We start from the raw sequence: 23,815 nt of genomic DNA, 5'->3' as shown, positions 1-23,815 counted from the left end.
TGCCCAAATGAAACAACTTTGTGAGAAGTGTTCCTGCTTAGGAGGAAGTTTCATTGAAGATGATGAAAGGAACATGTCTGAAAATGCAGGATCTTCAGCTTGGTAAACTTTTTTATTTCATACTTCTTCCTTCTGGACTATATTTGAATTCTCATGTTTGAGCAAAAAATATAGTTGTTACTCTATGCAGTTGTGATAAAAAATAAATAGCTGAAATAGACAGATCTTCCTTTTACAATTTCACCTTTAAAGTAGTACTGAGTGTCAGTGAATGCAATGAGTAATACTAAATGAGCAATACGGTAATAATAATTAAATAACTGCATTGACTTATTTTGTTTAGGAGACTCCATCCTCAACATACAGGATTCTGAAGACTATCCATCTTCAAAATCACCATAATTTTCTATAGTTTCAGAGTTATCTGCCAATCAGTGTTTCAGTCACATCATGTATATCACACAGCCACAGTATATCACCTGTAGCAAAAAGAAAAAAAAAAATCTCTGTCATCCAGAAACAATCATAGATATGTTTGTGAAAAGAACCAGCAGATTACAAAAAGAGAGAATTGATGGAAAAATTGCCAGGTTTGTTTATGCAACAAACTCTCCTTTCCGTATGACTGAGAACGCACACTTCATTAACATGGTTCAGTCATTAAAACCAGGATAAAGTCCATCTAACAGAGCAGATGATGCAGGCAAATTGCTGGATAAAGTGTATGAAAGAGAAATCGAGCAGTGTGCAAAAGGTCTAGAGGGTGAAATTGTTAACCTGAGTCTTGACGGGTGGAGCAATGTCCACAATGATCCTGTTGTATGTGCTTGTGTGACAACAGGAGAAGGGAATGTCTTCCTTACAGAAACAATTAATACATCAAGAAATGCACACACAGCAGAATACTTACAAGAAGTAGCAGTGAAAGCTATAACAAACTGTAGGGGAAAAAATTCAAATGTCTAGTATGCAGCTTAGTCACAGACAATGCTGCAAATATATCCAAGATGAGAAAAAATTATTTAGCAGAGAGTCCCAAGCTAATACCATACAGTTGCAGTGCTCATTTGATGCACTTCCTAGCCAAAGACTTCCGCGTTCCAGAAATAAAGGCTAATGTTTTCGAAATTGCAAAATGCTTCCATAACAACCACTTTGCAGCAGCTGCTCTGAAAAATGTGGGGAGGAACCAAGCTAACTCTCCCACAAGACGTGCAATGGAACTCAGTAGTGGACTGTTTTGAGCACTATATCAAGAACTGACCTAATCTGGTGACAGTTTGTAAGCAAAATCATGAAAAAATAGATGGCACTATCACAGCCAAAGTTCTCAACACAAGGGTTTAAGAGAAATGCTGAAAACATGCTGAGTACCCTGAAGCCTATTTCTGTAGCCTGGAACAAAATGCAGGGAAATTGCTGTTTTACTGCTGACGCTGTTGACATTTGGAAGGAACTGAGTGAGATCTTAAAAGAGAAAAACATTCAATGACAGAGTTAAATTACAAGCATTATCTTCAGCTCATTTTCTTGCAAATATTCTCAATACTCAGTAGCTGGGTCAAACTTGAACTGCTGAAGAAGAGGAGTTGGCTATGACATGGGCACCCAGCAATCATCCCTCCATAATGCCAACTATAATGAACTTCAAAGCTAAGGGTGAACCATTCAAGAAATATATGTTTGCTGATGATGTTTTAAAGAAAGTCACACCAGTGAACTGGTGGAAGTCACTTAAGCACTTGGATTCACAGATCGCTGAAGTGATAATCTCACTTTTAACAGCAGTAGCTTCTTCTGTTAGTGTAGAAAGAATATTTTCTTCCTTTGGACTAATTCATTCCAAATTGAGAAATCATTTGGAACCTGAAAAAGCAGGAAAGCTTGTTTTTTTGTTTTTTTCCCCAGATTATGAACAAACAGGAAAATGAAGGTGAAGACGATTGAGTTAGCTGCAGAGGCCAATATTTTAAGTTTCTCATGTTGACCTGGCTGACATAGTCTATTTAATTTTTTTTTTAAATATTTCATTTAACTATTTTAGTTAAAAACAATTTTAACAAAAACAAACCTGATTTTAAAAAACTGAATGTTTAACTAAATTCAAAAATTCATATGCTTGTTTTGTTAAAATATTATATGTTTGCTGTTGAAGAAAAAAATCCAGAAAACAGAATGTTGTTCAGTTAAATAAAACAATTTAAATGTCTGTCTGGTGATGTTCTCCTACTAATACTGCATGGCAAGAAAATCCTCCAAATACAATCTTAATGATTAACCTGTTGAACTGGAGATAGCTCACCTCCCAATGACTTCATAAATATCTGCTTCAATTACCTTTGGTAAATGAAGTAACCAAACTATTATTCATTTTCTGATACAGCTGTAAAACTAATCTGAAAAGTTCTCAAAATAAATCTCACTTTAAAAATGTATAGTGTGTACCTTCTAAAAATGAAACCTACATCTATCTCTGAGTTGTGAAGAATATATATTAAGGTTATAATCACCAACAAGAACGCACTTTTATTTAGAAATCCATGATTAAATTGAATTTTCCTGACTAGTGATTTAAATCAATTTGATTAAATCAAATCCACCCTGTATAGTATAAGGCAGGGGTCGGCAACCTTTCAGAAGTGGTGTACCGAGTCTTCATTTCTTCACTCTAATTTAAGGTTTCATGTGCCAGTAATACATTTTAACCTTTTCAGAAGGTCTCTTTCTATAAGTCTATAATACATAACTAAACTATTGTTGTATATAAAGCAAATAAGGCTTTTAAAATGTTTAAGAAGCTTCATTTAAAATTGACTTAAAATGCAGAGCCCCCCAGACTGGTGGCTAGGACCCGGGCAGTGACAGTGCCACTGAAAATCAGTTTGTGTGCCGCCTCTGGCACCCATGCCATAGGTTGCCCACTCCTGGTATAGGGTAAAAGCACAAAAAAGACCAGCTTTCACAGGGGGAGACCAACTTTCACAGTCCGTGATGCATTTTTCATGTCCGTGAATTTGGCAGGGCCCTAACTATGGATAACAATCTACAGTAGATAGGGTTAAGGAATAATAAACTTGCAGGCCACGGCTGCAACTAACTGATGGAGACTAGCAAGACCCCATAGCAGATTACTGTACAAATTGCCTTCTGTAATGTTTTTTGCACTTCCTGTAAAGCATCTGGAACTGGCCACTGTCAGATGCAAGACACTGGAGTAGATGAAACAATGGACTGATGCCATTTGGCAATTCCTATCTCATGTCAGCTCCTTACTAGCTCCCTTCCACAGCCTTTGGAAAGGAAGCAAACACACACACATCCCAGTCATCTCACACACAGAGAAAAAAAATCTTGTCTGAGTGACCTGGGGGGTGGGGGTGGGGGGCAAAGAGTCAAATCCCCACCAAAATATAATAAGTACACTATGATTTTGGTTACAGAACTCAAAGCAAAATAGTTTTATTTTTTACTACTTTAAAAATCCTCAAGGTTGTAGTCTAGATTTATTAGACCTAAAAGGCATGCAAGAGCAGTATGCGTCTTTCTCCCTTTTACCTTTTTCCCTCCACCAACACACTCTTGTGCTTTCCCTCTGCACATTGTTTTTTGCCCCAATTTTTACTGTTTGTTTTTTAGTTTCCAATAGACCCGCAACCAAAACCTAAAAGGACTGTACTGATGACAAGCAATTTGCTAGAATACAGAAACTGAAACACATACTGGAGAGTACTTTCAGTGACTTGCTCAAAAAACTCTCTGCTAAGCACAAAACTCCCTACTAATAGCTCCATTCAACAATTCATGAACTCACAAGTGGAAAAACAAAGTATACTTCAGAAGGCATTCTAAATATTAAAAAAAAAAAAAAATCTCTGAAGCACAGCTGATTATGCATTCATTTCTACAAGCCATAAATTAGTAGTCTTTCTGTAACTAAGATCAAATTCAGGCTGGACACTACTTCCTATGCCTATTGTAGTTCCTGAAAAAAAGAGTTAATTGTATTATAGCATATGCTCCTTACATTGTGCTCCTCTGGAGCCAAACAGCCAAGGTAAGGGAGTCAGCAGTGGAGTCTAGGTTACAGCCAGGGAACAGAGGGTGAGCTAAAATTATATGCTGGTTTGCTGGGCTGCCTGGAACACTTCACATATGGACATTTTTGATAATTAATATTTTGTCAAGTTCTCTAGGAGGCCTAACTTCACTCTCTAGCTACCCAGTCATTGTCTGCAGCAATATTCTTCAGAGAGCCCTACTAAGAGCCTCCTTCCTCCTGAACATGCATAGCAAAAAGGGAGCTTGTAGCCAGCTTCAGCAGATGTTTTGCCTCCTGCAGTGCTCTCAAGGCAGCCTGGCTTAACACCTACTTCCCCACATCTGCCTGAACAGGAGAGGTAGTTATAACAATTTCAGGGGTTCAACTTTCAGAACACTGGGTTCCATGAAATTCTCCAGGCAGCTCAGTTGACTTGGCCATACTTCTGACTCCCTGTACTTTCTGGATAGGTTTGACCAATGGTTCTCAAACTGGAGTTCGTGAATCCTGGAGGTTCAAGAAATGTTACAAGGAGTTCTCAGGGAAAAAATCCGTCATGGCTGACAGAGCTGTCCATAGGGACCCCAGGGCCACAGGAAACCAGCAGCCCAGAGCCCCTGGACTTCCAAGAGCTAAGCAGATCAAAGCAAGCATATCTATCACACTAAAGAGATTTAAACACCAAGACTCCTTATAGGAAAGGGAGGTGGATATTTTTTGCTGTTTTTAAAATTAAATATGCAGCTATTATTGTTTTTTAAATTATGAAGAACAAGTTTTGTTGTAATGCGCGTTGTTTGCCTGGACTGCTCAAGATCTGAAAGTTAGTGGAGGAGGAACACTGAGTTGGCTTCTTAAATACCTTCATGCTGTTTCAAATCTGATACTCCTTGATGAAATATAGGAGCCTCGTCTTACAACAGGCTTATTCAAAGTGATAAAAGCTACGAAAGTGAGATCTTGGAACAGTGTTGCCGTTTTCATAATGTAATAGAAATACTGTAATGATAAATAATTAATAAGTGAGTAATTAGCATGTCATAAGAACAAATTTTACATTTCCAAGATCACTGCTTTTATAATTTACTCAGGTAAAGGAGAAAATCCCTGGAAACATTTATTTTTAGGAGGGGGTTCATGAGACTTGACATTTTAGTGAAAGGGGTTCATGGGTTGTTAAAGTTTGGGAACCACTGGATTAGACTAACTCAAACCTGATGGAAATAAGCTTGCATGTGGCGTGGGAAGAGAATGAAGCTTATTATATAACAATAGACTGAATTAATAATGCCATGGAAGGGGGTCCCTAATGTGGCATTTGGGGTCATCGTGTTGTGAGGTACACTAGCATTTTTTCACAGGACTTATGAATTGATTCATTGGTCTCTTAGTGAAATTATACTAATACTTTCCAGCAAAGGGAACAGTCTGACGATGTATAAAAGGATTCAAGAAAGGAAGTGCCAATTTGAATGTGTGAGGATAGGGATTCCCAAAGCTTTTATGAAAGTCCCATTAGCTAAAAGAGAGTTTCTCGTTAATTTAAAAGTGATATAAAAATGAACTGACAGGAGAAAAGCCAGCAGGAATTGTTATTTGTTTTAAACACCCTATGGCAGGGGTCCCCACCGCGGGGCCCGCGGGCGCCGGCATCTAAATGCGCCCGCGTCCTGGCCGGCGGTCGAGCATCTGCCGAAATGCTGCCGAATTTCTGTGGTATTTCGGCGGCAACGCCTCTCGATGATGCCACTTGCTGCCGACAGGCGACGTCATCGAGAGGCGTCGCCGCTGAAACGCCACAGAAATTCGGCGGCATTTCGGCGGATGCTCCACCGCCACCACGGTCCTTCGTCTGGTACCCGCCAGACGAAAAGGTTGGGGACCACTGCCCTATGGCTTGTCTACAAGAATACTTAGTTCGTGGCAAGTGGAGGTGTAAATCCAAATGGCCATATAGACCTTATTGCTCACACTAAAAGTTCTCTAAAAGTGCTCTTTAACATACTTCCATTTCAAAGAAGGCTAGCACCAGCCTAGTTTTACACCCTAGCTTGCTGCAAACTAACTGATCGTCTAAGCCCCAGGGTGTTTAAAATAAATAATTCCTCCTAGCCTTTCACCGGTCCGCTAATTTTAACTAAATTAACAGTTTATGTGGACTAAGCACTAATCTACACTACAAGCACTACAGTGGCGCAGCTGCACCAATGTAGCTGTGTCGCTGCAGCGCATCTGACGAAGACGCTCCAAGCCAACAGGCAAGAGCTCTCCTGTCAGGATATTAAAACTAATTCTGCGAGAGGCGGTAGCTAGATTGGCGGGAGAAGCTCTGCCACTGACATAGCAATGTCCACACTGATGCTTCAGTTGGTGCAATTTATGTCACTCAGGGCAGTGGCTTATTTACACCACGGAGTGATATAACTTACACAGATATAGAGCTTTTCTACACTACAGGTTAAGTCTTTGCAGGATCAGGGCCACAGATTGAAAACTTTTTACCATAGAGGCCACCTCTTTCCCCCACCCAAAGTTTTTGATCCCAGAAAGTTCAGTTCAAAAATTTAGATGTGCTTTTTTTTCCTGTTTTTTTTTATTCAGAGTCATTATTTGTCAGTTTTCACTATTTCGCATACAAAACCTGAGGCAATATTGGGAAGATTATTTAAGCATTCAAGTTCCTTAATGGTTGTTGTGCATTCTGAGATCACTTCAGGGAAATGGAACACATACCTACTACTAAACTGTCAGCTGTTCCTCCATTTGGAAGTTATAAACCATCTCAATAACTATACTCATAAGCATCAAACCATAATTCAATTCTGTTAAAGATCCCACAGGATTATTCTTTAATTTACCTATAATCTAAGTGGGAATTGGATTAATTCAGAGGGGAAGAATAAATGTATGCACCCTCATGAACGCACTGCTCATGCAAGGCATCTGTAAGGACCTGTAGCTAATCTAAAAAGGAGTATTCACAATTTGTTCTTTCACCTGATTTATCACGGGACAGAAATAATTATGGTCAGACTCAGTTATCAGCGCATTCATAGTACAATTATAATTAGAAATACCTTGAGAGGTTGCTGCTGGCTAGGAGTAGGCATAAACCAAACAGCATAAAGTTAAGACCAAGCTCACATAGAGCTTTGAAAACAAGAAGGGTAGTTTTGAACATGCTTCTGAAATGAATGAGATGCAGAGGTGGGGAAAAGGAAGGCCTATTATGGTATTTAAGATAACATGACATGATTATGTTTCTTTATTCTTGAAACAGGCAGCAGCACATTTAAGTATGGAAAGTTCGGACTTGAAGTGGTGTAGGAGAAAGCATTGCAGCAGTTATAGTGGTAGGTGAAGGAAGCATGGGCTACGGTTTCTTAGCACAGACAGAGAAAATCAGCAGCATTCTTTATTGATCTCTCTCTGAGTTTGCATATTCAGGGTGGAAAAACAATGGATTCAGAGAGAAACAAAACATCTCAATTGGGCTTTTATTTTGTTAATTGATAGAGTATTTCTTCTGTTTTCCCTCATATTTCTTGTTGTAATCTATAACAGGACAATTAACTACTAATATCTGGATAGGTTAGAAAGTTTAAGAATACTGAGAAAAAAAGAATAGAAATCGGAAGTTTTTGTTTTGTATTTAAACTGTCTAGGCTCCGGGAGTGGGGGAAATGGACAGAGGTAAGGGGGTTGAGGCTGGGGGAGGTGCTGGCTAGCACTCCCTTTCCATCCCTCATGGGGGCTGGCCCAGAACCAAGCCACACCCCCTTAGCGAGCATGCCCCCAGTTTGGAGACCTCTGTATTAGTTGATCTATGACACAAATGCTGGACTTTACAATCCTTCCAAGGAGGTTAAAAAAGTACTGTATATATTGGTTCATAAGCCGAATTTTTTTAATAAAAAAGGGAAGCACCAGAGAAGGGGGTCAGCTTATGAATGGGTATAGAGGGGGAGAGACGGGACATAGCCCCTCCCCCCAACAGAAGGAGCAAGAAGAGGCAGCACAGCCAGAAGAGAAGAGGGAGAGCCAGAGTCTCTCCGCTTCTGGCCACGATGCTCTCCCCCCAGTCTCCAAAGCAGCTGCAGCTCCGGGGCTAGCAGGCTGCAACCATGCCCCTTGGCCCCGCCCCTCAGAGCAGGCTGCGACCATGCCGGCCCAGACCGCTGGAGCACGCTGCGGCCATGCCAGAGTCATCCTCCCCAGATAAGGTGGGAAGGGATGGGATGGGGAGAGAGTATGGGTCCTAGGCTAGGGGTGGGGTCATGTGTTTCTCCCCAAAAAAAATATTTCCCCACCATTTGTTGTTTCGGTCCATCAGGATAAGCAGCTGGCGTACCAAGACACTTTGTTTACTTAGGTTTACCTCCTTGCCTGCAGACGCTCAAGATAAACAAACCATGTTGGCCCACCAGCGGCTTAGCCTGATGGCCTGGGAGCCAAAGTTTGCTGACTCGTGAATTATAGGATCGACTTATGAACAGGTTATAAAAATGTTCCATTTTTACTTATCCATCTGGGGTGGTAAGCTTATAAACGAACAAGCTTATGATCGAGTATATACCGTACTCTAAGAAGCGGACAAAGGCAAATCAATATTAGTTGCTGCTGGATGCTAAATCAGTTGTTAAAATCCATCTTACACAATAGTGCCCATATGTACTAACTCTTAGAATTTATATTAAGATATCAAATCAAGTTTACTGAAGCCAAAAAGGTTTAAAAAAAAAAAAAAAGGAGCAGTTTGTGCCTTCTTTTTGATGTATAAAGGCAGCCTAAAATAGTCTCTTACAAATGGCAAAAATGTCGAAATGAATTAGTTTTAAATACTTTGAACATCCTTTCCTCTCTCAATAAGTTTTCACGTCCTCAGCTTCCAAAGTCATAATCCTCCTAATTTCACTGTGGTCTCTTGAACCCCAAACAAGATCTGAACTTCTAATGTTAAATACAGTCAGGAAATTTCAGGCTCTCTTTATATATTGGAGATCAGCAAACTGAAAAAACGCAAAAACAAAATTTTTTTTTGTGGCGAGGGTCAGGTCACCTTTAACATACTCCAAAATAATAGGTCTGCTTTTAATATAAAAATACCATACTTGAATTTAAATATACTTAGAAATACATACCAGCAGACTACACTATAACAGGCTAACCTCACCACGCAAATGTAATTAGCTTCCCAGTAGAACATGAAGTAAAGAATGATTTTTTTAAATTACACAATCTTGTACGTATATTTTTCTAATATTCTATTTTCATCATGCTCATTAAATCATCTCCTTGATACTGTAGTTTTTAATCACAGTTATTTATATTGCTTTAATCTTTTTCATAATATAATTCTATATCCAAAGCAAGTCAGGTATGGATGTAAAATTAGCAGACAATACTTAAATAGAAATGGACCTTGTGGTGGTGAAAAGTCCAATTTGATAAATCACTCAGCCCACTAATATCAGAGTTTCAATTAAGTCTAATTAAAACCATGGGTAACAGTGAGGATTTGTCAGAAGCAAAGAGCATTCCTTCAAAAGATAAAGTTAATTCAGTTTTATTCCAGGAGGCTCTCAGTGCAGATATTGCACGTTTTAAATTCAGTCAAGTCTTGCTATTTGTTATGTTTCATTATTTTCTCAAATAAGTAGCTTAGTACAGTGATTTTCAAATTTTTTTTCTGGGAACCCAGCTGAAGAAAGTTGTTGATCCCCACAACCCAAAGGAGCTGGAAATAAGGAGTCTGGGGTGCGGGAGGGGCTCAGGGCTGGGCCAGAGGGTTGGGGTGTGGAGGTGAAGGCTTCAGGGTGGGGCCAGGGATGAGGGATTCAGGGTGGGGGTGGGGCTCCAAGTTTGGACTCAGGGCTGGGGCAGGGGTGCGGGAGGGAATCAGGGCTCTGGGCTGGGGCCAGGGATGAGAGGTTTGGGGTACAGGAAAGGCTCTGGGTTTGGGCTCAGGGCTGGGGAGCAGTCTTACCTTGGGTAGCTCCCAGTCAGCGGTGCAGCCGGGGTGCAGAGGCAGGCTTCCTGCCTGTCCTGGCACCGCAGACCGCGCTGCTCCCCAGAAGCGGCCAGCAACAGGTCCAGCTCCTAGGCGGAGGCATGCAAGTGGCTTTGCGCGAGTCTCACCCGCAGGCACCGCCCGCCCCCTGTTCTCGTTGATCAGTCCCCGGCCAATGGGAGTGCAGAGTTGGTGCTCGGGGCAGGGGCTGTGCATGGAGCCCCGTGGTCTCCCGCCTAGAAGCAGGACCTGCTGCTGGCCACTTCCAGGGCACAGCACAGTGTCGGAAAAGGTAGGCATTAGCCTGCCTTAGCTGGGCAGCACCGCTGACGGGACTTTTAACATCCCAGTCAGCAGCGCTGAACAGAGCAAGGCAACCCAGTGCCTTACATGCCGTGACCCAGTACTGGGTTGCAACCCATGGTTTGAATAAACACTGGCTTAAGTACATTTATCAGTACTTTCAGACCATGTGTCTTACTCTTAATGTTATTCTTGTATGGTTGTGGCTGCCTGAGGGTACACAGTAACCATGATGTCCACTTTTAGTTCCTTAATGTCTCAACAAGTTGCTAAACATAACTTACAAAATAGCAACTAACGCCTAACACGCTGTTGCAGCAAAGGCACAAGCAGATATAATATTGCGCTACTAAGGTGAAAACTCTGCTAACCCTCTCAGTTACTGAAAGGAATTATGCCTTGGGGAGAAAAAGTTAGAGCACCTACTGTCTAGAAGACAGCTTAAGCTGGCAGTGGTTGGTGGGAGCTCTCCAGCTTCATACAGGCTAAGTTACAAGTCCAGCATGGATTCCCTTCTTGGCTTTTGGGTCCATTGTGTGCTGAGTTGCCTGACAGCGTAAGGTCCCTGGACCATTTTTTGGAGAAGGGGAGAAGAGCCAAATTTTAACATTGTTTTTGACTAGTTAGGAGGCTGTCAGTAGTCAGCTTCTTCTCCTTCTTTAGTCGGCCCACAACTCCACCCCTATCTTCATTCATTCTCACACTGTAGTCCTGTTGTTGAAAGTGGGGAAGGAGAAAATCTAAGCAAAAGCAAACACGTTTTGTCCCACTTCCAGTCAAGACCACAGGGAGCACTAAGATGTGAATCCTCTAGACCCTTCCCTGAAGGCCACTGAGAGGGTGAAGAAGTTAGCGTCTCTCTGTTGCTTTGAGTCCAATATTCTAGGACAGAGTTAATACTAAAGAAACTATGCTGAACCACAGATACAGAAGCACTCATTAGTGCTGGCTGCACTGCTCCTCTTTGCTGTGATCCTGCCAGAAGCAAGAGCTAAGAAGATGAGCAGCCAGCACTGGCCCATTCCTATTCATTAGGGACAGACACACACAATGACTCACTAGGATAAGTATTTGTCACACACTAAGAATAGTGTCTATAATTACACTAGCTATAATACAACTATTCTTGTCCCAAGTTCTGTTTTCTCCATGCAAGAACTGATATCACAAAGTAGTGCAAACAAAGCAGCTCCCTGATCTGTTTTAAGCAATGGTTACGTCAGCTGCTGTAAGAGCCACAAAATACTATGATGATGTATATTTTTATTTGTCCAAGATTTAACTAACAGCATCAGCTATTGTATTCCTATAAGGAGATCTTTGCAGACACTAACTTCTATTAGTACAAGAAGAGAGATATAGAGAAGTCTTGGTGAGAAAGTGGCAATTACACTTCAGTCTAACTACATACGTCTAAAATATAATACTTCAAAAAGTTATTACTTTGTTGTATATGAAGAAAAAGATTCTAAAGTAAATAGAATTATCGACCAGTTCTAACTTTAAAAATCCATTTGTCTCAGTAATATAAAAATGCTTAATGATAACCCTATGTTTTAAGGGTTTGGTCCTGAAAAGGTGCTGAGCATCCACAACTGTTGAAATCCACCTCAGCTATAGATGCTCAGCATGTTTCAGGAACATCAAGCATTCCGTTTCCCTTCTGTTGGACAATCTTGTTGACAGTCCTTGAGAAACAGCTTCTTTGTTAATCATTTTAACCGGATCAAAACACTGTAGGCTAAATACTCTCACAGCAATTACGAATATACTATATTGCAATTAAAGCCTCTGCCACATCCCAAATAAATTAGAGAGATGACCTAGACCAGGGGTGGCCAAACACAGCTCGCGAGCTGCATGTGGCTCATTTGCACTTAAAGTACAGTTCATAGAGCCCTCCATCCTCCACCTACCAGACTAGGGCAGGGGGCTCTTGCGGCTTCAGCCCCGCAGGAGATGCCTGTCGGGGCTTGGGGCTTCAGCAGGAGTGGGGCTTAAGCTACAAGTCCCGGCGGGCTGAAGCCCTGAGAACTTCTGAAGATTATAGTATGTGGCTCAGAGGGTCAGTAAGTTTGGTCACCCCTGCCCTAGACACTGCCTCTGGCTGTTCTGTTGAAACTGATTTTTTTTTTAGGTAACATTTTGTTCTGCAGTCTGACCAGTTTGAGATGTTTGGAATAGAATATTATGAATTGGGGAGGGGAAATCCCATGCTATTCTGTGTGAGAACACCAGATGGCAGCTTTGAAGGTGCTCAAAAGTGACATTACCCCTTTCCCAAAGTTTATGACTGCACTTTTGAAGCCAGTGCCTTAGTCTAATGCATGGCCATGGAAGCCCACTAAAATAGGTGCTTGTGGAGAATCGCTGGGATTACCTGGGAGTTAAAAAGGTTAAGAAGAATGTTTTAATACAGAAAATACGAATGCTTTGGAAATATATCAGATCTTTGCAGAAAGCCACAATCTCAGAGAAACTGAAGTCCGATTCTCGGGAGTTTGCAAGGCATAAGTTGCCACAGGTTCTTTGAATGCAACATTTCTGTACCTCATATTTGCCAGACAATGAAGTGTCCACTCTGAAATACTCTCTTAAGACTATACTTGGAAGACGCTCATGCAGAGAAATGAGAAAACCCCATGACACTCTCACATTTACCCTAGCTGCAGCAACAGAATTTGGGGAATTGCTTCAGTTTCAGAAGTCCACTTACAGATAGTAAATTTCTATTAATTCACATTGCCTGTATTTGTTTAGGACACCTGTGTATGCTTGTTTCAGGAGATGTGCGATCAGTGAATAGAAGTGACAATAATTAACCAAAATACAGCTTTTTGAAATGTAACCATACCTCACAGAACTGGTGTAATAATGAAGATGGCAAAAAGTCCTGAGGCTGTAAGTGAACAGGAGGTCCAGTCCAATTGCTCTGAACAAAGAGCTGCAAGCTGCCCACACCAAGCAGAAATATCAACCTTTGTCTGCAAGACAGATAATCAAAGCAATTAACTGATGATATTTTTCATCAAACAACATATTAGAACAGATTTAGTCTCATACCAATTAAAAAAAAACTTTGAAGCCTTAAAATTTGCTATTTCTTACTGAAAGAAAAACAAAGATGAAGAAGTTCAGTATCCAAGACTGTAGAGCTGTGTGGGGAAAATAATAAGAATATGGATATTATAGGGATATCAAGAATATTCAGAGTTGTCATAATTAATACCAAAGTATTTTAGAAGCAATATTAAGTCCTGTGCTTCGTTGCTTAAGCCAATTTCTAATTATCAGAGACCAGGGTAAGGCCTACTGTGGAGAGCAGATTAATCCACATCTGCACACTACAGGATCTTACACCTTCCTCTGTAGCATTTGGTACTTGCCACACAGAGACAGAAAACTAGACTACATAGACCTTGGGTGTGATCCAGTATGGCCATTCTTATGGGCTGGTCTACACCACAAAGTTATGTTGACCTGGTTGTGAGTATGTCTACACTTAAATGTATTTCCCATTGATGTAAGAGCCCCATTATGCCAACAGACGAACACCACCTCCCTCAGTGACACAGAGCCATGACCAATGTACTTAGGTCAAAGCAGCATGGTGCAGACACCGTGTTACTTACATCAAACCTCACTATTCTTCAGAAGCTGTCCCACAGTGTCCCATGCTGACCACTCTGGTCACCCTTCTGTACTCCACTGCCAAAGGGTCATGTAGACCAGAGTCGTCACTCCTCACCTTTAAAAATCACACACATTTTTGAAATGCCTATTCCAGATTGCCCCGCTTGACAAGTGCATTTAGCAGCTCTCCATTGTTGAATGCAGCTGGCCAGCTGACCATGCCACCTACATGCTCCTAATGCGCTCCTGCCTGGAGGAGATAGATTTTTGCATCTCCTGGGCCTGCAGGGAGAAGTGGCTGTGTAGGCACAGCTCTGAATCAGCCTTAGAAACGTCAACATCTATGAACAGATTCCTTGGGGGAAGCAGGAGAAGGGATACAACAGGGACCAAGAGCAGTGTCCTGTGAGAGCCAAGGAGCTGTGGCAGGCATACAAGAATGCCTGGCAGGCTAACAGTTAATCTGGTGCTGAGCCACAGGCTTGTTGCTTTTACAATGAGCTGCATGCCATATTCAGTGGAGATACTCGCCCCACACACACACACACACACACACCATGGATATCTCCAAGAAGCCCAAGTCACAGGCCCCTGCCGTGAACAGCAAGAAGGAGGATGTGGAAGAGGAATAAGGAGGAGGAGTATGGGGGAACAGATGACCGAAGGACTCAGCAGGGCAGCAAGCCAGGACCTGTTTTTGACTCCACTTCAGTTCGGCTGGTCCAACACAGCCAAGCCCAATGCAGGGTAAGTGTGTAGATAAAGTTTCAGTTACAGGAGTGGCACTCCCAAAATAGCAGGGAACAACTTTTTACTTTTCATTCATTTACTTGTCCTAGAAGAAGAAATGGTACAACCAAGAGAGGCAGAGTTGCGATCTGTTTTTCATTCCCCTATAGAGTTCGCTGTGAGAGTCCATGCAAAGCAATTTGTTTATGTACACAGGGATATCCCTTGAATCCTCCTGAGAGAGCTTGATGACACTTTCACGGAAGTACCCTGCAATCCTCTGCAAAAGGTTTCTAGAGAGGGTTGCCTTATTTTGTCCTCTGCAGTAGGACACTTTCCCAAGCTGCTCAGCGATAACTTCGGCAGGCACCATTGCAGTACGCAGACTAGCAGCATATGGGCTGGGGTGACTTTGGGACGCCAGCAGTAACTATGCTTGCTCCCTGTTACTCTCAGGAGTGAGATATCAGCAAAAATCACCACTGCCTGAGGAAAATGGTGCCAATATTCAGTGGCGTTGTCCTATACAATGAAATTCATGCAACTGAGCAATTCCCTCCTCATTTTCTTAACCACCCGCAGGCCATACTCACGATGGCTGTTGCTGTGACTGTGCTGCACAAGGAATCCCAAGCAGAAGTGAAATGGTAATGCTTAAAACTTTAACAGAGTAAGCAGAGAGAGTTCAGCATCTTACATTTCTCTTTCTGGCATTGTACAATTACAATGGTATCTCTGTGTATTTTATCTGCAGCTCCTGCCATCGTGGACTTCAGGGTCTCCCCCTCCACACCCTCAGAATGCCTATGCCAAATAAGGAGGTGAAAGAAGAGGACTCGGGATGACATGTTCAATAAGAATCTGCGAACCAGTGCTACACTGGACTGTGAACACAGGGCATGGAAGGTGAATATCGCAGATAGCCTGGAGAAGGGAAGAGTGGAGAGGAAAAAGGCCAGAAGTCCCAGAAGGAAAAGGAGAGGGAAATGCACGAGGACATAATAGGGTTTCGCAGGCAGCAAACACAGATGCTGCAGACTCTGGTGGACCTGTAAAGGTTCAAACAGTCAGTCTCAGGCTCACCTCCCTCACAGCCCATTGAGAACACAATATCCCACCTCAACATTCCATGTGGCATTGGAGGTCACGCAGTATCCCTACCACTCTACGCTGAGGGACATTAAAGACAATCACAGCTTCACATACATTAACCTGTGAAAGCTAAGGTTGGTGTATACGTGGCTGAAATGGACATGAATGTTCTTTCCCCTTAACACATTCATAGAAAAGAACTTAAGCTTTTAATGTTTTAAAATTACATGGGGTTTTTTTGCACTGATTTTGTTACAGAATAAAATTCTATTATTTAGAACATAATTAATCTTTATTAATTCACAACATATGTGGCCAAGTGCTCAGCAGTTCTGAAAGGAACCAATTACCCGCTACTGCAGTGTCACACAACTAATGAAATCAGTCTCAAACAAAATTAATAGGTGCGCTGAAAATATTATATTCCTACATGTACTGCAGTCGTCACATTTCAACATTACCAATTATAATCTGCTGGTCAGGAAAGAAAATCACTGCTTGAAGCTTTCTGAACAGTCTTGTGTTCTTAAAGATGTGCGTATGATGCACCTTCCCTGATCAGCCCACATTGATATTGGTAAAGTGTCCCTGGTAACCTATTAACACTTGCATTACCATAGAAGAGTAGTTCTGTTTGTGTACTTTGTGGTCTGGTGCTAAAATAGGGATATGCATGCCATTTATTGCCACATTGCAGTTTGGAAACCCCATTACGGCAAAACTATCCACTATATCCTGCACATTTCACAGAGTCACAGTCCTGTGTATTAGGAGGCAATTAACAGCCCTGCACACTTGCATGCCAACTGCCATGGTGGATTTTCTGACTCCAAATTATTACCAGTCAGTCAGAAATCAATCTGGCATCACAAGCTTCTATAGTGCAATCACAACTTGCTTCTCCGTTGTCAGTGCAGCTCTCATGTTGGTGCCCCTGTGCTGCCACCGGTGAGTGCAGAGGGCGTCCTTTCCCCAACCTCCCCACACTCACCGGTGGCAGGAAGCGGAGCAGCCCAGCCTTAGCCAGCTCCACTCCACCAGCTGCCAGCCGTGGTGATCCGCTTCCCGCCGCAGATGAGTGCAGGATCTTTCCTCAGCCACCCACCAGCGACACGGCTGAGGCCAGGGCAAGGAAAGCAGAGCAGGCTGGGGCCACGTCTTTCCGCTTCTCGCTGCAGGTGAGTGCAGGGGGGGCATCCTTTCCCCAACCTCTCCGCACTCACCGACGGCAGAAAGCGGAGCGCTGTGGCTGGGAGCTGGCAGGGTGGAGCGGACTGGGGAGGGGCTGCTCCGCTTCCCGCCACTGCCAGTGAGTGCCTGTCAGGGGGCGGGGAGGGGTGGATAGGGTCAGAGCAGTCAGGGGACAGGGGGGTTGGATGGGGGAGGGATCCTGGGGGTCACTGGAGGGGCCGGTCAGGGAAAAAGGAACGAGGGGGGAAAGCAAGTTTGATGTAATGCAGTCTTACCTATAACACGGTGAGATTTTTTTGTCTCCCGAAGACCGTGTTATATCGGGGTAGAGGTGTATAGGGTAAAAGCACACAAGACCAGGTGCATGCATACGTGTGCGTGAGAGAGATCAGATTTCGTGGTCCATGATATGTTTTCCATGGCCATGAATTTGGTAGGGCCCTACCCATAGTGGGGCATGGGCTCTCATACCCGCATTTCCCCCCATAATTTTTAGAAGTCACAGACAGGTCATGGCCTTAGGTGCATTTTTGTTTATTGCCTGTGACCTGTCCGTGATTTTTACTAAAAATAACGACAAAATCTTAACCTTATCTATTGTACACATTATAAATATAGATGGTTCCTACCCTGCCCCTACTCCCCACCACACCAACTGGGCTGGGTCTGCTCTCCTTGCTACCACTTTCTCTAAAAAAACAAACTAAAACAAACGAACAGCAAAAAAAAAGCCCCACTTTCACAACTCCATTCAATTAGAAATCCTTAAACTATATATTATTTATGTGACGAACTGCAAACATTAAATCCAGACATATTAACATCTAGTGTTAGAAAGAGGACTTGAAAGTACTGTACAGTGGAAGTGCTGTAAATGCTTTATAGAAAGTCAGGAGGAGAAAATAGTTCTTACTCATAGGAAATAGTCCTTGAGTTAAGATCTGTCATTTTAAAAGGATAAAAATATTTTCACAGTGTGACTCACACTGCATAATGTAAACACTGTGTTATGTCATGTTTTGCGGAACTTTAATTATTGACATGTATGTAATCTGATGTTTACAGAATTACAAAGAATGATCAATTGTTTGTGGACGCAGAGAAAAGGTGAGATTAATTTAAAACTGATTAACTTCTTGACTCCAGTAGCTTCAGACAAAAACGCTGCCAACAATGGATGTGACTTCAAAAAAACAACACCACCTGAACCCACTATGTTGAAATATAATATAATGAAAGAAATTAACTCATTATTTATTTTTCTGTTTCTAAATAGATTTCTTGGGTTTCATCTCTGACATCTGTCCTCCTGGAACAAAAATTTTAGAGGTCCCATACAGTCAACTTTTATAGAAGATAAAATGACCTCTAATAAAACTAACAACCTCTTCTAGCCTCACATATAATAAATGAATGATTACCACCTTTCCACGTTATCAGCATCTGCAACAGAACAGTCCAGGTATGCTACTACCAGCTTCTCCAAGTAGGTGTCAATATTCTCCTCTGTCATCGTGAGTGTAGTGAAAACATCCTGGATCACTTCACTTAATAAAATGGCCTCATAGTTCCCTTCGAAATGCAATTGCAGCAAGGATTCACTTCCTGGAATTAAAAAAAATAAAAATCAGAGTGCGATGACAGCAAGATAGAAAACAATAGATGTTTTAAGGCACATAAGACTGATCCAAACCAAAACTTTAAACATTCCCTATTCATCCTAGGAAAAAAGAATCTCTATTCACCTGACATTAAATGCAAATACACCCTCTTCAAAACAGAACACTCCCGGCAGGCTGAGATCTTAATGTTCAAGCTGAATTTTACAAATCAGTGCTACCTTTTCCAATGAAAATATGAACTGCTCTATGGAGTTCAAGCATAAACAATCATATTTTTCACCACCACTAAGGAAACCTCAAGTTTCAGGCAAAAGACCTGAAAATATTTTACATGTACAGGATGTACACATTAAAAATAAATAGAAAGATCTTAATGGTCTTAAGTGAGACCAGCACTTGTAGTGCAAAAATGTCTTAAATGCCATAGGTAACTCACTGAGACACTAGCTCCATATCACAGGCTAGAAGACCTTTTCAGAGATCATGAGAAAATTTTCTGACAAGGAATGAGAAAGGATTAGTTCAACACACTCTTATAAAAGGAGTTCAAAGAATAAGTTTCCATCTAACAGCCTATGTCACACACCCTTTCCTGTAGCTGCCAAAGATATTCACAAGGAATGAGCAAGATAAATTCTTATATAGATAAGGAAATTATTTAGCATGGTAACTTTACCACTTATCAAGAAGTTTGTACACGGAATGGGATTTTCAGAAATGTTCAGGCTAGGCTTAATTCTATTCCCAGTGAAGCACTGCAAAAAGCTATCATCCTACATTGCTGAAAAGTAGGAAGGCTTCTCAAACAGCATGGGTCTATTTCCCTTATGATGGACAACAAATAGCATGCGTGTTTTCCTGCAGGTCAGTACATTCAATCCTCAAGAAGCGCTGGACCTCTGTAAGTACTCTGTCTTGACCCAAGATTTGTGAATTTGACCCATGTACTTCCTGGCTGATGAAAGGGTCGTGAGCAACTGTTGCCACTCACCAGAACAGCCTATCCCTTGTTTAAGGAAGGAATGTGATAGTGTGACCAACAATGAAGAAACCCATCCTGGATACATCCGTTTCAATAACATAAGCTACTACTGTGAGTACATCAAACCTCTCCTTCATTCTATAAACTGAATTATTATATAAAAGCAAATCAAGTTCAAGATCTTGGACCTTATCTTCAAGGTGCTCAATGGACTGGACCCAGCATATCTAAAAGATCACATAAAGCTCCAGGGTGAAGACCATGGTTGACAACTCCACTCCTGAAACACCACAGGACTCTCTACAGTAAGGGTGAAGCACAAATGTGCAACAGACAGAGCTTTCTCAATGGCTAGTTTGAAGGTAAAAATGAACTCCCCCAGGAACTAAGTACCATTACAAACTTTCCCACCTTCTGTTCCACATACAAGGTGCACTTCAACATTACTGTCTCTACAAAACAAACACAGCAGCATTCTCTCACACAATTCTCTCACCAGAGAGAAGATAATAGAGAAATCACATGACAGATTTTGGTCACATCACTGAATAAAAAACTGGAAGGTGCTTGGATATTACTGTGATGGAATTGGTATAAGAACATTCTTTGAGTAAAACAGACAAGGGTCATCTGGATCAGTATCATTCTCTTTCAAAATCCACCACCTGTTAGTCAAAGCTCAAAAGTCTCTCTCCCCACTGACACTTAAGTATTTCAATAGGTGGATGACTGGCTTGAGAGGGCAAATGCTTGTTTGTGCTTGAAATACAGAAGAGTCTCCTCACGAAGAATGAAAGATTGCATTTAAAAAGCCATTGAGTGTGTTAGAAGAAAAATGGTCACTTACAGCCTCATCAGACCCTCTCAAGAAAAGTACCTTTTATTGCAATTAGTTACATGACTGATAAAAATATGGAATAACTAGCATGTACCAATGTTTTGCTCTCCTTCCCTGCAATAAAAAAGAGTTTCATGTTATTACCAATTTCAATTTGCCAATGCCAGTAACTTGTCATGTTAAAGTCAAACCAAGAATTTTTAGTGCAGTTAAACAATAATCAGTAAATCCCCAATATCCTCAATGGCTGAGTACCTCTACACTGCAATTAAACATGCCTGGCTAGCCCGTGTCAGCTGAGTTGGACTTGCAAGGCTTGGGCTGAAAGGCTTTAAAACTGCAGGCGGGCTCAGGAGGGTCTCAAAGCCAAGGCTTCAGACTGAGCCAGGCTGTCTATGATGCAGCTTTATAGCCATGCAAACCCATCAGTTAAGACAGGCCAGCCAATGGTGTTTAATTGTAACGTAGACACACTCTCTATCTTAGTAGTAATTGTAGCATCAAGTACAGTCAGCCCTGGTTGACACAAGCTAAATTATGTCATGTTGGGTATGTCAGCATGGCAAAAAAAGAAGTGCTCTAACTCAAGCTACCATACTTGGATTAAAATAGCAGTGAAGACACAGCAACTCAGCTTGTTAACTCCAGTTAGTTGTTCAAGTTCAACCACAAACTCCTTCTAGGAGACATCTACAGTGCAAAGTGAACCTGTGATTGTAGCAGAAACAGACATACCTATGCTAACTCTAGTCTACTACCACGGATAAGAACAGTAGCAAAGCCATACCAGCACAGGCTTCAACCCGAGCTAGCAATCAGAGCACAAGCCCTCCAGGGTCCCTGGGAACATACTCAGGTTGCTAGGCTGTGCCACCATGTCTACACTCCTATAGATACCCATGCTAGCTAAATTAAGGCTAACACAAATATGTTTGCCCCGGCTACAATCATACTTTCACTTTGCCGTGCAGACGCAGCCCTGTAGGCTTAACTACAGCTACTAACCAAGGCAGCTGTCTTCACAGCCACGGAACCCGAGCTGAGCGCGCACCGTGTGGCAGTAGACAGACTCTGTGACGCGATGCTACCTGACCCTTCTGTTCGAGGGCAACAAGGTGCCATTCCCCACTGGTAACGCCCTGCTCAGATGTATGTTGAGTTGTTACAAGTAACAACCCCCGGTCCCCTGCACGGCGCCCTAAAGCGGCCCGGTGAGCACCTGGGGCCGGGTTCACTCCGCAGAGCGAGCAGTTACAGCATCCCCAACAGGCGGCACCATCTGCACGTCTCACTGGGCCGGCTTCGCCGCAGCCTCGGGGACCCCGGCCCAGCCTCTCACCTGCCGCGGCCAACTCGCTCTGCTTCCCCCACTGGGACTCCGCGGCGCTGGGGAAGCCCCTCAGGAGCGCCCGCTCCAGCGCCCACATCCTCTACTGCTGCTGCTGCTGTCGCCGCCTCGCACTCACTCTTTGGCCCCCCACCAGCCAGACTGCGGCGCTGCTCCCTCACTGACCGCAGACACCGAGCTCCCAACCCATGTGCTGCGACCGGCCTCAGGAAGCCGCCATGACAGCGTCGCGAAGCACGTTGGGCGGAGAGCGTTGGCGCACGCGCAGTGGACCCAACTGCTTCTAGCTCGCGCACTGAGGGGGCGATGGAGTGCGCACGCGCGCCATATTGCTGAGCAGTCGAGGGAGTGTCACTGTGAGATGCCGCGCGAGGCGTCTTCTTCCTTCTGCCACTTCCCCGGCGCGGGAGAGTGGCGCATGCGCACCTCGTTTAGAATGCCGTGGGTCTCGCTCCGCTCGCGCGCGGAGATCGAACCGCCTCACGGAGAGGGTCGAAGGCGCTTGAAGCTGGAGGCGCAGAAGTGTCGAGCCCTGTCTCGCCCCCTGCGTGGGTCCAGGCCAAGCCCCTCAGGCTGCTCTTTAAACGTCGCTCATGAGGGGAGGCCGGGTCAGGAGGCGCCCCGGAGCAGCCTGAGGCCTTACTGAATTTGTGGAGTTGCGCGCGCCGCGACGCTGTCTCACGCTCGGACTCTCCGCAGGAGCTGCGGCCATGGGGGGATGCCCATAAACTAGGTACCATTGTAGGGCCATTTTCCAGATTTCCTCCCCCCCCTTGTGACACCGTGTGCCGCACAAACCGCAAAACCAACTCTGGGAGCCCCCGATGTATTTGATGGGCAGCGCCCTGCGCCCCAGTCGGGGCGGATCTGGGGAGGTGTTTTCTGCCGTAGCCCCCCGCCCAAGCTGAAACAGCTGGTGATGTGTATCACCAGGGCTGATGGTAGGGTGTGCTTGTGCTGGTACCCCCGAGCAGGCTGAGATGGGAACTGGGGGCTGCAGTGCTGGGCTTGTGACTAACGTGTCCTCTGCCTTGCACCTGAGCGTGTGTGGATGTAAAACAACAGTAGTGCGATTTATCATCGTTTCTCATGGCCATGCTGAGCTGGTGTCTTGGAAGGGCCCATCTCCAAAGTGGTCCTTGCTATCAGAGGAGGATGGGACTTAGAGCACAGCACTACCTATGCTCAGAGCAATAATGGAGATGCAACCGCTGCTGGCCATCATCTGCCATTGGGCTCCCTGGAGAGAAACTTGGCAGCAAGCCTTGTGCTGATTGAAGAGCGGGGGATGCATGGTGGGTGCTCTAGTCTTACACTGTGTACCCCACTCCCTTTCTAATACTTTTATTTAATTTTGGTAGGGAGGGAGAGCAGTCTTTATTATTTCATCAGTGCCGGGGTTAGTATGTAGGAGGTGTCTGGTTAGGCTGCAGTGGTTCTCAAACTGTGGGTCGTGACCACCTTTGAATGGCATTGCTAGGACTGGTTTAAGATTTGCTGGGACCTAGAGCCAAAGCCTGAGCCCCACTGCCCAGGACCGAAGCCAAAGCCGGAGGGCTTCAGCGCTGGGCAGCGGGGCTCAGGTTGCAGGCCCCTGCCTGGGGCTGAAGCCCTTGAGCGTCAGCTTTGGCACCCCTTCCCAGAGCAGTGAGGCTCAGGCTTTGCCCCCCCCCAACCTGGGGCAGTGGGACTTGGGCAGGCTCAGGCTTTTGTCCCCCATCCTGCAGTTGTGAAGTAATTTTTGTTGTCTGATGGGGGTTGTGGTGCAATGAAGTTTGAGAACCCCTGGGTTAGGGGAATTGAGTCACTAGGCCATGTCTATACAATGGGAACTACAGCAGCACAGCAATGGAAAGGATTGGTCCATCACTGTAGGAACTCCACCTCCCCAGGCAGCAGTCGCTAGGTCAACAGAAGCATTCTTCCCTCAACCTGGCTGTCTACACTGGGGATTTGGTTGGCATACATACAGTATTCAGGGGTGTGTGGATTTTTCAGACCCCTGAGCACAATAAATATATCCATTCT

General features: G+C 43.6%; 1 protein-coding gene across 2 annotated transcripts in view; it reads right to left on the bottom strand.

Annotated features, from left to right (window-relative positions):
* TTC27 (tetratricopeptide repeat domain 27) overlaps positions 1-22,030 on the bottom strand; it is a 196,778-nt gene extending 174,748 nt beyond the window's left edge. For both annotated transcript variants that reach the window (XM_030557129.1, XM_030557130.1), the window contains exons 1-3: positions 21,779-22,030; positions 18,422-18,602; positions 13,207-13,336 (exon numbers count right to left, since the gene is read on the bottom strand). In XM_030557129.1, coding sequence (XP_030412989.1) covers positions 13,207-13,336; positions 18,422-18,602; positions 21,779-21,866 — 399 coding nt within the window. In that variant the 5' untranslated portion in view covers positions 21,867-22,030. The remainder of the gene's footprint in view (positions 1-13,206; positions 13,337-18,421; positions 18,603-21,778) is intronic.
* Positions 22,031-23,815: the final 1,785 nt, after the last annotated feature.

The sequence above is a fragment of the Gopherus evgoodei genome, chromosome 3 (assembly GCF_007399415.2).
Source record: "Gopherus evgoodei ecotype Sinaloan lineage chromosome 3, rGopEvg1_v1.p, whole genome shotgun sequence".
NCBI lineage: Eukaryota > Metazoa > Chordata > Testudines > Testudinidae > Gopherus > Gopherus evgoodei.
This window is presented reverse-complemented; position numbering and strand designations above follow the sequence as displayed.